Source organism: Lagopus muta, chromosome 5 (genome assembly GCF_023343835.1).
Source record: "Lagopus muta isolate bLagMut1 chromosome 5, bLagMut1 primary, whole genome shotgun sequence".
NCBI lineage: Eukaryota > Metazoa > Chordata > Aves > Galliformes > Phasianidae > Lagopus > Lagopus muta.
Window position 1 is genome coordinate 38273142 of NC_064437.1, and position 12286 is coordinate 38285427.

Below are 12286 nucleotides of genomic sequence, written 5' to 3' on the forward strand. Positions count from 1 at the left end.
GTTAACTCCTAGGAGAAGAGAATTCTTTGTAGCCAACCCTTTCCTCCAGGCTCATATTGCAAAAGTTCACAGGTGTATTACCATTAAGAGATGTCTCCATGGCACCTAATACACAATGGCACAGCTTCCTGAAAACCCATACATCATCTGTTTGATATTTAGTTTTGAGCAGCTTTTCCAATGCAAATTTGCAAATACTCATATTGCCTGCTGTCTGTTCTGTCTGCCAGGAGCAGTAAAATGTTTTGAGGTGGCCCACAGCATATGCATATTATAGGTATACATTTATATAACACTTACACAAACATCTTGGTAAGCATATGAGCAAGGATCCATCCAATCTTAGAAATAAAGTCATAGATGCTGTTAAGAACAACACACACAGTATTATAATTCCTTCAGATATTAATTCAATCCTATGAAATAAGCCAAAACAAAGCAGTTAATGTTGCAATTAAAAGTAACTGGGATAGATTCTTAACACAAATTTAGTCAATTTTGTAATCAGGTACATAGAAAGCAATAAACACAAATGATAAACACACAAAATTATAAACGGAGTAAAGGAACTTCTTTTCTAGGGTGCTACAAAAATGAATTACTCCATCAGCACACCAAATCAGTGGTTTAAGTACAGATGGAAAGTCCGTCTTCCTTAGTAGAGGGAGTATCACTTAAATATAATACAGATTTTTAGCCCTCTTACCTCTCCACAAGGTCCAGTGCTGCTCTCTGGAAATGCTTCAATTTAAAGTTTTCTTGCCTATGATCCAAGGTTTTCCTAATCATCTGGAGTGAATCAACAGGGCACACATGTGAGGACCCTGCTTTCACATTAGGGCACATTCACTACCACCATTACACCCAGGTGCAGCGAGGACATGGCCAAACATGTAGTAAGCAGGGTTCATATTCACACTGCTATCTCAGCATGCTCCAGATCTGGGTTTTTTAGCACTTGGAGTATCAGTCAATTACCTTGCTTTGCAACAGAAGATGCTAGCAGATTTAGCCACCCCAATGGGCATTTAATCTCTTTGTTTCATGGTTCACATGCTATTCCACAGTCCAGACAGTTTCCCCCAAAGCCCATTTAGTATCAGTGTCCCACTGCAAGGTGTGAAGGGACAGCCAGTTCTGGCACACAGCAGCAGTGTCAAGGTGACTGCTTGGAACAAAGTGTGTCACATTTCCTTTTGTTCAAAGTCCCTCTGTTATTTTCTGTCAAGACACTGGGGTGGAAGAGAGGACTATGCAAGCATGGTGCTGCTATTGCCTTGTCCTCCTGTCAGGCAGATGTTGTACAGGAGCTAGCAGGCAGCAAGAGCTAGGCTTTCCTCCAGTACCAGAAAAGCAGGGTTTTGAACATGCTCTGGGAAAGTGAAGAACAGGGCCCTCTCCCTTTGTGTTTGTGACGGAAAAGGCTCAGAAGACAGCTGCAAGAGAAACAGTTGTGTAGATTACAGCCCAACACCATTTCAGCTCCCTCCTGCCCTTCTTGCCATCCTGGCCTGCACACACAGCCACAGGGACCTCTCTCATGCTCTGCCCATGGGCTGAACAGGGGGCTGATGTCACTTTTCCAGCAGCACAGCCTTCCCCAGAACAGCAACCCCATCATCACTACCTCCTGGTGTCCAGCCAGCTGAGCAGCATCCCATCACCACTGATATGCTCCACCTGGGCCCATAGCTACAGCTGTCTGAGAGGCCCTAAACCTGCCTGGATACCTCCAGCACTGCCACCCTATGAAATGACCAATTTCAAGCTCTTGTTCTTGCTCCTGCAGGCAGCACCCAGGCTGGTAGTACCATACCCCCAGGCAGCACATGTCCTGCCTGCAGCTGACAGTCATTCTATGCCTCACCTCCAAGCACAATTGTGAAATGATGACTGAGATGGGAATGACTACAGCTCTGCAACCACTAGTAGCAGTGAGAGGGTTCACTCACAGCCTGCGTCAATGCCCTGTCCAGATGAACTGCAGAGATACAGTACTGGCTGCAAGAACAGATGGCCCTGGAGCAGGACAAACAAGTACAGCTCATGGATGTTTATCTTCAAGAAAAGAAACCACACAAAAAGACTGATTAAAAAAAGACAACAAAATGTATTGGTCCTGCAATACCCCATGGTGTGACTACTCTTTTCTGTCACAGCAATGTGGCTGTCCAGTGCTTATCTCTGAGAGGTTACAGTGGTATTTTGTTGCACTGAATCTCCTTTGGGATGGAAAAAAGCACAAAGCAGTCAGAGCCAGCAGCTCCCCAGCTAACTGTGCCTGCAGGCTGGTAGCTATCTGTTGTCCACAGAGTAACAAAAACCTGAGCCAAAAACCCCTAACCCGCTGCTCCCTGCCACACAGAGCATTTCTAACCCCTCATCTCTCTCTATTTCACAGAATGTGTCATAGCTGACACATTGCTCCCCCCTGCTTCAGCTGAACATTTAAACTCTAAGCACATACCTTTTAAAGCAACAAATTCCCTGCCTGAGCAGCAAGCACAAGTTTTTTCTATTGGATCATCACAGCAGTAGCAGTGCAAACAAGGCAGTAGTGACTATAATCAGCCACTTGCTCTCTACTGTGTCCTTAACTGCAATTGTCCAATAATTTGTTTTCAAAACCTGCTTGCTGAGTCCAAAACCAGAATGCAGCAAGTGAAGTTTATGTAAAACTGAGATATTTCAGCTCTCCAGACAGCCTGCAGCAGCTAGAGGGCACACGAGGCATGCTGCAGAGGTGGTCCTGCAACCCTCACTGCAGACACAGCAAGGAAACCTAAGGCCTGAACAGTTTTCCTTTCATACAAAGCAACACAGTTCAAAGGGATGATTTCTCATTCTGATGTTGTATGAAGAACAGAAGGCCACACACATGACAAATGAAACATATTTCAGCCCAAACCCTTGTTCTGATTAAAATGAATTCCTGTAAGACTTCTGTTGTCTGAGTACAATGCACAGTGCTCTGAGCAGCCACCCTTACTTCAAGGGCTGCATCTAAATTAAAACCAAAACTTTCGGTGTCCTATCACCCTACTGACCTGGGGAAGGCTACTGAGAAAAGACAGTGCCCTGGCTTGGGTGGTGCAAGGAGGCTGGGGAAGCACTAGGGGTTGCTTTCGTACTTTTTTCACTTGGAAATGACCTCCAGCTTCAGAAGGGCTGCTTCTGAGGCCTGCTGATGTCTTGAAAAGACAGGAAGAATATAAAACAATAAACATGGAAAGAAAATATAAAAGCTTCATTTTCTTCTTTAGAAAACTTTTTTTTTAAAAAAAGTAGAAGCATTAGAAACAACAGTATCCCTGTGGGAGAGGGCAGAGGTAGCTGCTGTGGTAAATAGTCTGTCAGCAGCAGTAAAAACAAAAAACAACAGCAGCAAGAAAAATAATTAACTGGAACTTTATGGTTCAGTTAGAGTTTTCCTTCAAAACTGCAAGCAGCCTGTTCTGAAGGTCCAGTAATCTCAGTTTCAGGAGTCTCATGGCATGCAGTCAGATAGGAAGAAAAAGCCCTTCTTGGTGGGCAAGAGCCATCACAGCCAGAGCACATGCCCTGCAGAGAGGCCATGGTGGGGTTGCAGCGTGGGTAGCCACTTGCCCTGCCCTGGACCAGGTCCAGCTGGAGAGACTGTAGTGGCTCTGGGTTAGAAGAAAACACCACAGAATGCAGCCCTGCTGATCCCAGCTGAAGAGTCACTTGCAAACCACAGATGCTAGATGCTCAAGATCAGAGGAGAATCGTAGGGTTCAAAAATAAACCAAGTTTGATCTAAAGCAAAGAAATTCAATCCAACTGCAACTGTTAGCCAGCCCTTCCATGACACAATCCTTATTAGCTAGTGAAAGCTTCACAGCAGCTTTTTTCAAGGATACATGGAAATACAATGCCAATGAAAAGGCAGCACTCATTTAAAGCACTGTCCACACCAAAATGCTGTGTTTTAGTCATACTGCTTGTCTTCTGGTATCTAACTCATGTCATCTTAAAACAGAACTTATGATTCCCTGATATGTGTTGTTGCCTTGTCGCATGTAGGTCTTTTACATTGTTTTTCACGTGGATAACTGCAGTGAAGAAGAACCATTTCTCTGAGTGAGAAGGTCAGAGAACAGCCTAAATGCAAATTAACCAACTCTTGAGAACAGCACAAAATTTGTTCCATCTGTACTAAATAATCCAGACCCTCTGTGACTGCTCTGGTGGAGATGCCAAATTATGCTGTTGCTACAGGAAGATTATGAACTGCGTGGCATCCGGAACAGGGGATATTACAATTCCACATAATCAACATCCAAGTCATTTCAGCTGCTTTAACAATCTTTTCATTTCCATATCCCAAAACAAATGCCAGGTGAAAAAGCCCACTGGGCAGCATCTCAGAGAATCTCACAGTTAAAGGTGCTGCTTTTTTTTGCGGTTGCCAGCAGGCCAATCAGTGCATGCACCCAAACAGTACTCTGCAGCTGTGAGACCCATGACAACACTGCCTCTTGCCCATCCCAGTGCAGGGCCTTGGGGCAGTGCAGTGCAAAAAGGGCCAGGCAGACCATGTGAGAGCTGAGGGAAGCAGGGAAGGCACGGGAAGATGAGACAGCGTAAGAAGCTGATGGTGTAAAGCAAGGCATACAGGACTCCAGCAAATTGCTCTGCTGTACTCAGAACGATTTTGAAAAGCACAGTTTGTTTTGGGTGGGGAGCTTCAAGAAAAGTCTCTTGCATAAGCAGGGATGCAATTGCCCTGACTTTGTAATCCATATAGCTTTCTAAAAATAGGATAAAAGACCATGACAGGCACACAAACCCATGCCAGCACCCATCAGAGCATGCTGACCTCTTACAGCTGACAGCTTCAGAAAGTAAGACAGGAAACACCGAAAGGCCCCCCCGATTTGTCTGAACAGAAGGAAAACACAGACAGAATTCTGTTGCCCATTCCCTGGTTCAAAATCTTTAAAACTGTCCAGTTCAGGAATGTATTCTCTTTTCTTTCTATGGAAACAGCATGATCCCTTGCTAAATTCACTATGATGCAACAGTTGCAACATCTGGGGCTTGACAACTCTTTTGTACTTACCCCATATAAAAGTATTCTTGAATTATCACAGAAAACATTCAGGGTCAGATACATACAGAGAAGTTTCCATCAGATGAACCCATCTTACTGGCCCCCAAAGTGGGTTTCATTGACACCACAGACACACAGCAGTCATCTATTTTGTTCCAATTAATCTTGAACCACTTGAAACTGAAAAATGAGTAAGTCATAAAAAATCTTGTATTTTAAAGGCAATTAGATGGAACTGGTGGTGAAACTACTGGATCTTTCATGAGGGACAGTCAGTACTGAAGTGCAGAAGGAGAAAAAATGCACGCATTAGATAACCACTGACTAGAAATGAGGCATGAAAAAAATGGTATTTCTATATTTTAATCACTACTGCATAAATATACAATACTTTTCCCCATAATTTAGCTGCTAAAAGCCATAGTATAGACATAAAAGAATGGTTGCCACACATCCCCCATCACAATATTTTGACTGCCTGCTCACCAAACTCAATTGTCAGATGTTGCTGTCCTGACAAGAAAGCAGCTCTCCCCTGTTGCATTGCTTTTCACCTACTTGTAGAGACAGTATACAGGCCACAATCCCTCCTACCAGGCAAGCTCAACAGCTGCCAGCAATGTCCCCCACCCCCCAACCCAATTTTATTTCTGCTCACAGCTGATGAGGTAGGATCTCATCTCCTTGGGATGTGGATGCCTGGGGGACAAAGGCAGGTACATCTCCTGGCCAGACATGTGCAAGGAAACTGCCTCCTTCTCCATCAGCCAGGCACGTACCAGTCCAGTGTTGTGCCTGAGCAAATATCTCCTGAGTCATGGCAAGGCTATTATTTATTACTGTAGACGCAGCACTACATTAACCCACCTGGCAAGTTTGCAGTTGCTTTCCTCTATCTGCACCCATCTCTGGCAGTGAATGTGTTAGTGCCCTGCAGTGGCTCAGCAGAACCTGTTTCCAGGCAGCTGAATTACAGGCATGTGGAGAACTGTCCAACAAAACAGCAGGAGGCACATGTTAGGAATGCTTGATCACTTACCCTAGCTCCCCCGCACCCCCTTCCCCTGTTTAAACTCATGCATGTTTTCTTTCAAAGGCTTTAGAAAATCATAAGCTTTAGAAAATGGCATACTGGCTTGGCACTTTTTGCAGAACTACAAGCACCATGTGGCAGGTCAATTGCTGACAGTGCTCTTCTCCACTTGGGGAGAAATGGTATGAAGGTGAGCTGAAGCCTGTCTCTCCCTGCTTCCTGATTTCAATTTCATTTTCTTCCTCTAATCTCCATCTGGCACTCAAATCTCTTAAATTTCTTAATGCTGTTCCAGGGAAAGCAAGTCAGTATTCAAAATTCAGTATTGCTTCATTATCAAAGGCACTGTCTTGCTCTTGCTGCTAAAGAGCACAAGCATCAGGAAAACCAGCTGTGGGTATGGAGGAAGAAAAGCTCTTTTCAAGACTTACGAGTTATTTAAAACTCTTCTAAGACATATCACAAAGTTCAAAATGCATATGAATAAGGCTGATAACTGAGCTCTATATTCAGGGAATTAACTGAGTGAAAGTAAATCCCAAACTTTGACACAGATGGTAAATTTGAGAGGAAAAGTATTTCCAAAATAGCTGGGGTTAATATTTCTTACCAGTAGAGGTTCTGTGCAGCAAAAATTGAGCATAGATGCAAAGGCTTTTCTGCAACTAGACATCTATCACTGCTCCTTATCATACTTCATATGTCAGTATATACAGCATCTCTTACTGGAAAAGACACGAAGAAATACTCAGTGGGAAAGAAAACCATTCTCTCTCCACAGACAAATATTCAACCTGCTTCTTGGTGCAGTCCACACATACAAAAAAGAAGTTTCGGGAACAGGGGCTTGGTATGAAGGATTGTATTTGTAAAAGAGAACCTTTTCTTCTTTCCAGACAGATTTCTCTGCCATTTGCTAACGGTTGCCTCATTTTTCTCTGCTCCAAATTTCCTAAGCTGTCTTTTTCACTTCAAAGTGAATGTTAGCTTACAGCGCTAGAAGTCAGTATTTCTAGCATTACAATTGCACCAGAGTACAGAAAACATCTCAATAAGATTTGGCCTCTGCTGCAGCTATGGGTATTTTCCTGCAGTTAAGGGCACCTGGATTTTCTGCTAAGGCACTACAGCAATATTTGAATGAAGCTGACTGACAAGCAATTACTGAACATTCATGCAAATGTAATCAGGAAATGATAACTTAGGAGAATGTTCTTTCATTTTGGCTGACCCCAGGTTTTCTTCTCCAAGAAACAAGAATCTGAAAAATGAAACTTGAAGCAAAACAAAATACTCATAATTATGGCTTGTTCCCTATCCATTCATTTTCATATCATATTTGAATGCTGGACTAGCTTTAGCTAAAGCTGTTAAGGACCAGCCCATTTCCTGCCACCCCAGTCATCCTCCCAGGAAGAAACATCTGCAACATCTAGCCTGACCAACCCGCGAGGCTCCATCTAGGACCTGGTCACCACTTTCTGATGATTTTCCATGGCTGATAAGAAACCTGACTCCCACCTACAGCTCTATACAGCTCATGGACTATGGACATCTATTTAAAGTAATCATCTCTGGCATAATATACTGCCATTTTACATAAATGATAGTTCCAACACAATATTATCTCTTTGAAGAAATCTTTGAGAAGCTGCAAAGAAATAAAACACAGTTAGTCCTTGCCTGCTCTCTGCATCTAGCTTGAACAACATCTGAAGTGGGAACTGAAAAAAAAAACAAAACAGCAGGAATACAGTAAGAGGAGACTTCAGCATCTTCCTGCACCATAAACATTGTCCAAACACACGTGGAAGCCAGGCAGAGGCAGGTTTCTATCTATATTCTTTCCAGTAGCATATTGATACCTTTGGTCTTTACTGATTCAGTATCATTTCAAATGAATTCACCTGAGCATTAACTCTGTCTTCTGCACCCTAGTGATACTTGTTCCTGAGCAAAATTAGAAAGAACTCAGAAAAGGTGGAAGACCCTCTAAAATGACATCTTCCCTCTATGAAACTCACATGGCAGCAGCAACTTCACTAGCTCTCCCCATTCCAGGCAAGATGAAGACCGTTTTCAGTAATTGAATCCATCATATTCAAATTAAAGCCTCCAATTTCTGAAGCAACAAGGTACACAGTGTGCTCAGTGAGAATTCCCTCTTCCCCATCTCTGTCTCCCCATTTTCAGTAGCCACCATACAGCCCAGTGACTATTTAGTTCTATTTTCTACAATAACAGTGCCTATGGAGACACCAGACAGTCATGCCTAGTCTTGTAAATTTTTTGTCCCTTATCCTGTGACAATACCTTCACGTGATCCTGTTTTATTTGGAGCAAATATTAAATAATACAAGTTTTTTTTTTTTTTTTTTTTTTTTTTTTAATGAACACTTGCCCTCATATATGGTATTTATTGTAATTCAGAACATATCAGATGATTTCAGTTACTCTGATTTGCAAGGACAGCTAAGTAACTAAAAGCAGAGAGACAGCCACTGTAACCCAGGGACATTTTAACCAAACAGCAAAGTAATTTAATTCCAACAGAAGGCAGCATGGCCCAATGCAACTTGATATGCATGTCACATTACCAAATTTTAAAGTCATAATCACAAAAAAAAAAAGCACAAAATCTAGATATGATCTCTACATATAGAGTTGGTCTGAACATTGGCCATTTACAAAACAGGTGGGTAGGCATTCATCTTGTTACTCAGCAACATCCCTAAGTCGTTGCTGTTAACCACAGAAAACATTTACTTTTCAATGTGAACTATGACACCAACAAAAATGGAAAGAGTTTAGTCAGGTGATTTTCAGCTTGTAATGAGAGAAACAGGGGGAAAAAAAAAACCCAACACATTAATTTGAATTATTAGAAAACATCTTGGTAAGTTTAACTATGACAAAGTAAGGCTCAGCTTGGAGTTTTAGACAGCCGGGCATGATGTAGGCTGCATGACCATAACAGTTTCCAAAGAAATTACTCCAAGCTCAGTCCAATCCTCATGCTGGCATGCTGTTGTTTACCAAGCAGGCAGTTACACATGAACCCTTACTTTAAAAACAACTAGCTAATCTCAGCTATAAAAAGAAGCATTTCCAAGGGGGTTTCTGGATGGGTTCACAATGCAACACCTGTGAAAATGCACTGAAGAGGCATAACAGCTCAGCAAGAAAAGCATGCCAAGGATGCTTCCTTGAAGACTGGAGCCATAAATATTAAGTCTTATGCTCCAAGCATACTGTTTTCCTGCCTCTAACCTTATGCTAGTTCACATACAGGTCATATATGACATGGGAGATCCAAATGAAAAGATCCGTGTTGAGACCCTGGAGCCAAGTCATTTGTCCCACCTTTACTCGTCATGTTCAAGACCTCCATTCCTTCATTAAATGAAGTCTTGAACATCTGCAGGCAGAGAAATTGTGAGGTCTGCATTCATACCAGTCATACTTGGTTTTAGTTCTGTAGCAGAGAGTCTTCTGGATAGAAGTCTCACAAGCCTTTAACTTGGGTCTTTAGCATAATTCCTTTAGTCTACAGCAAAACTTCAATAAAACAGTCCTTTGAATTTAAAGAATTCTATTTTGTACTAGACAGAAGCTTTTGCCTGTCCCTTTGAGATATCGATCCAATTTCTGTATCATTTATGCTTTGCCAGTTTTAATCTGATCAGCATCATACTCAGCCCAACATATTCATCAAACTTGCCCTTAAAAAGAGCATTTTTTTGAAACATCTTTCTATAAAAAATACTGCAATGTCAGTATAATACTATACACCATCTCAGCCAATTTTCATAGCACGTCATCTGTAGCCCTTACTCAGTACGTTGTTCAATGGCAGTACGCAATGCTGGAATCCAGTATCAGCATGATGAAAACAAATTAACAGCTACCAAAGGAATGCAATTAATTTTTTTGCAGCTAACCATAAAAACTATCAATTAAGCAAGGCACATAATAGACTATAAATCTAACAGAACTTAGTCGTTTCATTTGTATTGGGTTTTGGTAACTGCAGTACATTTTCTTAAGATCTGCAAATAAGGACATAAATGTTCTGTTCATGACTGACGCCGTATTAATTTAGGTAATAAGCAATTAATTTATTTTAGAATGAAGAATAATTATCTAAGCATTGAAATTTTTCTGTCCCACATCTGTCTGGCAACAATGGTAAGATTCAGGGAGATGCAGAATTTAATTCTACATGGCAGAACTGTATATTTCCCTACCTCTAACAGCCTGTCAAGACTAATGACCAAACAATCAAACAAAGGAGGCAAAGATAAACATGTTGTACCCATCCTGCAGCCTTCAAAAACAAACAAAAAAACAGCAACAAAAATCCCACCCCATTTGAGCCTATTGTTCAATGTAAATGAAATCTTCCAGTCAGAAGTAAATACTTTCAGACAGAACGCAAGCATCCCTGAAAATAATTTCCTGAAATGAACCTACCCCTCCCCCAGTCAAAACTAGAGAAGTAAAAGCGAAAGCTGAAACACTAAGTCCTTGCTCTTGTTTATCAGTTAGTATGGGCACAGTGCTCAACCATCTGGTTGGGATTAGCAGTCCTAACACACTGACTGCAGTGGCAATATAAGGTCATTCCACAGCCTGGCTTCTTTCCTCATACACGGATAATGTTATACCAGGAAACTGTCACAAATCACTAGCCAGATTTCCAAACACATCAAGCTGCCTAATTATAGACACTATTTCCATTGCAGAAGAGCACTACACGTTGCCCAATCTTTAACATTAATTGTAGCTGACTTTTTCCAGAAACTAATAAATAATAATGTAACACCAGTTTCATATTCAACATATTCAGAATGCACTGTTAGCAGAAAGTGAAATACTTTTAAGATATTAACGTGCAGGCACACACATCCTGATCACATCCAATATACCACTGCAGTGTCTCTGAGATGCATAGAATGTTACTACCTCCACATGAGTGCAGTGAAAGCTGACTATAGGTGCAAATTCACTTCAGATTTGCAGAGCTCCAATTTAGAATTGGAGCTGCATTTCTGCATATAATGAGTACTCAATATTTTTTCCCCCCACATGCATTGAATAAGAAATCTAAGAAATAAAGAACAGTCATTACACCCAGTTGACATGTGGAGGAAAGAACAGAAGGCCAAATTACTGAACTGTTATTTTTTTCAGACTTTAATACAAACAGAAATAAGAGTCTTGGAAAGCTAGCAGAAAATGTCTGAAGGCAACCTGCTTTTTTCCACCTTGGGCCAGAAAAGGGAACTTCACTGACTCTTATATCTGCCCCACTTAAGGGATATCTGACTCTTGCATAACTAGCTCTGAAAAAAATAGTGACTCTCTTCATAGTACTTTGACAACAAAGGCTGCTCATTACATGCATTTCTTTTTATCTTAAGAATTATTTGTGAGCCAGAATCACAGCACACATTTGAAGAACATACTATGGCAGAGAAGAACACATGCATCTGCAGAGAGCAGTATGTAAATCAGGAAAAACTAAAAACATCCAATTCGTACAAGGCTTCCCAATATGTTCCAGTAAACTTCAAGCCTACAAGAAGCCAAAGCACGCAGGATGTGCCACTGGTGGACAGGAGATTGCTGTGACTATGATGTAAGAACAATGGCGTGGGAGAAGCAACAGAAGCTACTGCACAGGGCACTGAAAGCAGAGCAGGCCCAGCTGAGCCTTCCTGCCTTGCTCAGGAAAAGCCTCCTCCTCACACAGCATCCCTTAAGTCACACCGACCTTTGGTTAAGCAAAAAGCAACACAGGCGTATGGAGCTGGACTGCAGTGAGAGAGTTTCAGGGCAGCAGTTCCAGTAGCTCATTCAGGGCCTGCTTGGCATTCCAGTGTTGCAATTCTCACCAACGTGTCTCTTCTATTATCCCTCCCACACATATTGTATTGATCCCTTTTATTTGCTTCTCTTCTTGCTATATCCATTCAGAAAATTGCAGCAAAAATAAGATTAGTATCACATTTTTTCCTTTTTCAGTCAAATCTTCTTTGTTGAAAGCTCTCTGACTCATCACAAGCTCACTTCAGCAGGCCCAGCCAACTAACTGCAGTTGTGCAACAAGAGATGCCCCTGGTACTGCTAGACTGCAGCAACTTGCTTAGAAACACTCACCTGAGGGCTTCTGTGAA

At 41.8% G+C, this 12286-nt stretch overlaps 1 protein-coding gene across 3 annotated transcripts in view; it reads right to left on the minus strand.

Annotated features, from left to right (window-relative positions):
- Positions 1-12231, minus strand: part of LOC125693888 (protein FAM13A-like) — a 29988-nt gene extending 17757 nt beyond the window's left edge. For all 3 annotated transcript variants that reach the window (XM_048946330.1, XM_048946328.1, XM_048946331.1), the window contains exon 1: positions 301-12231. In XM_048946330.1, coding sequence (XP_048802287.1) covers positions 301-336 — 36 coding nt within the window. In that variant the 5' untranslated portion in view covers positions 337-12231. The remainder of the gene's footprint in view (positions 1-300) is intronic.
- Between the last annotated feature and the right edge of the window lie 55 nt (positions 12232-12286).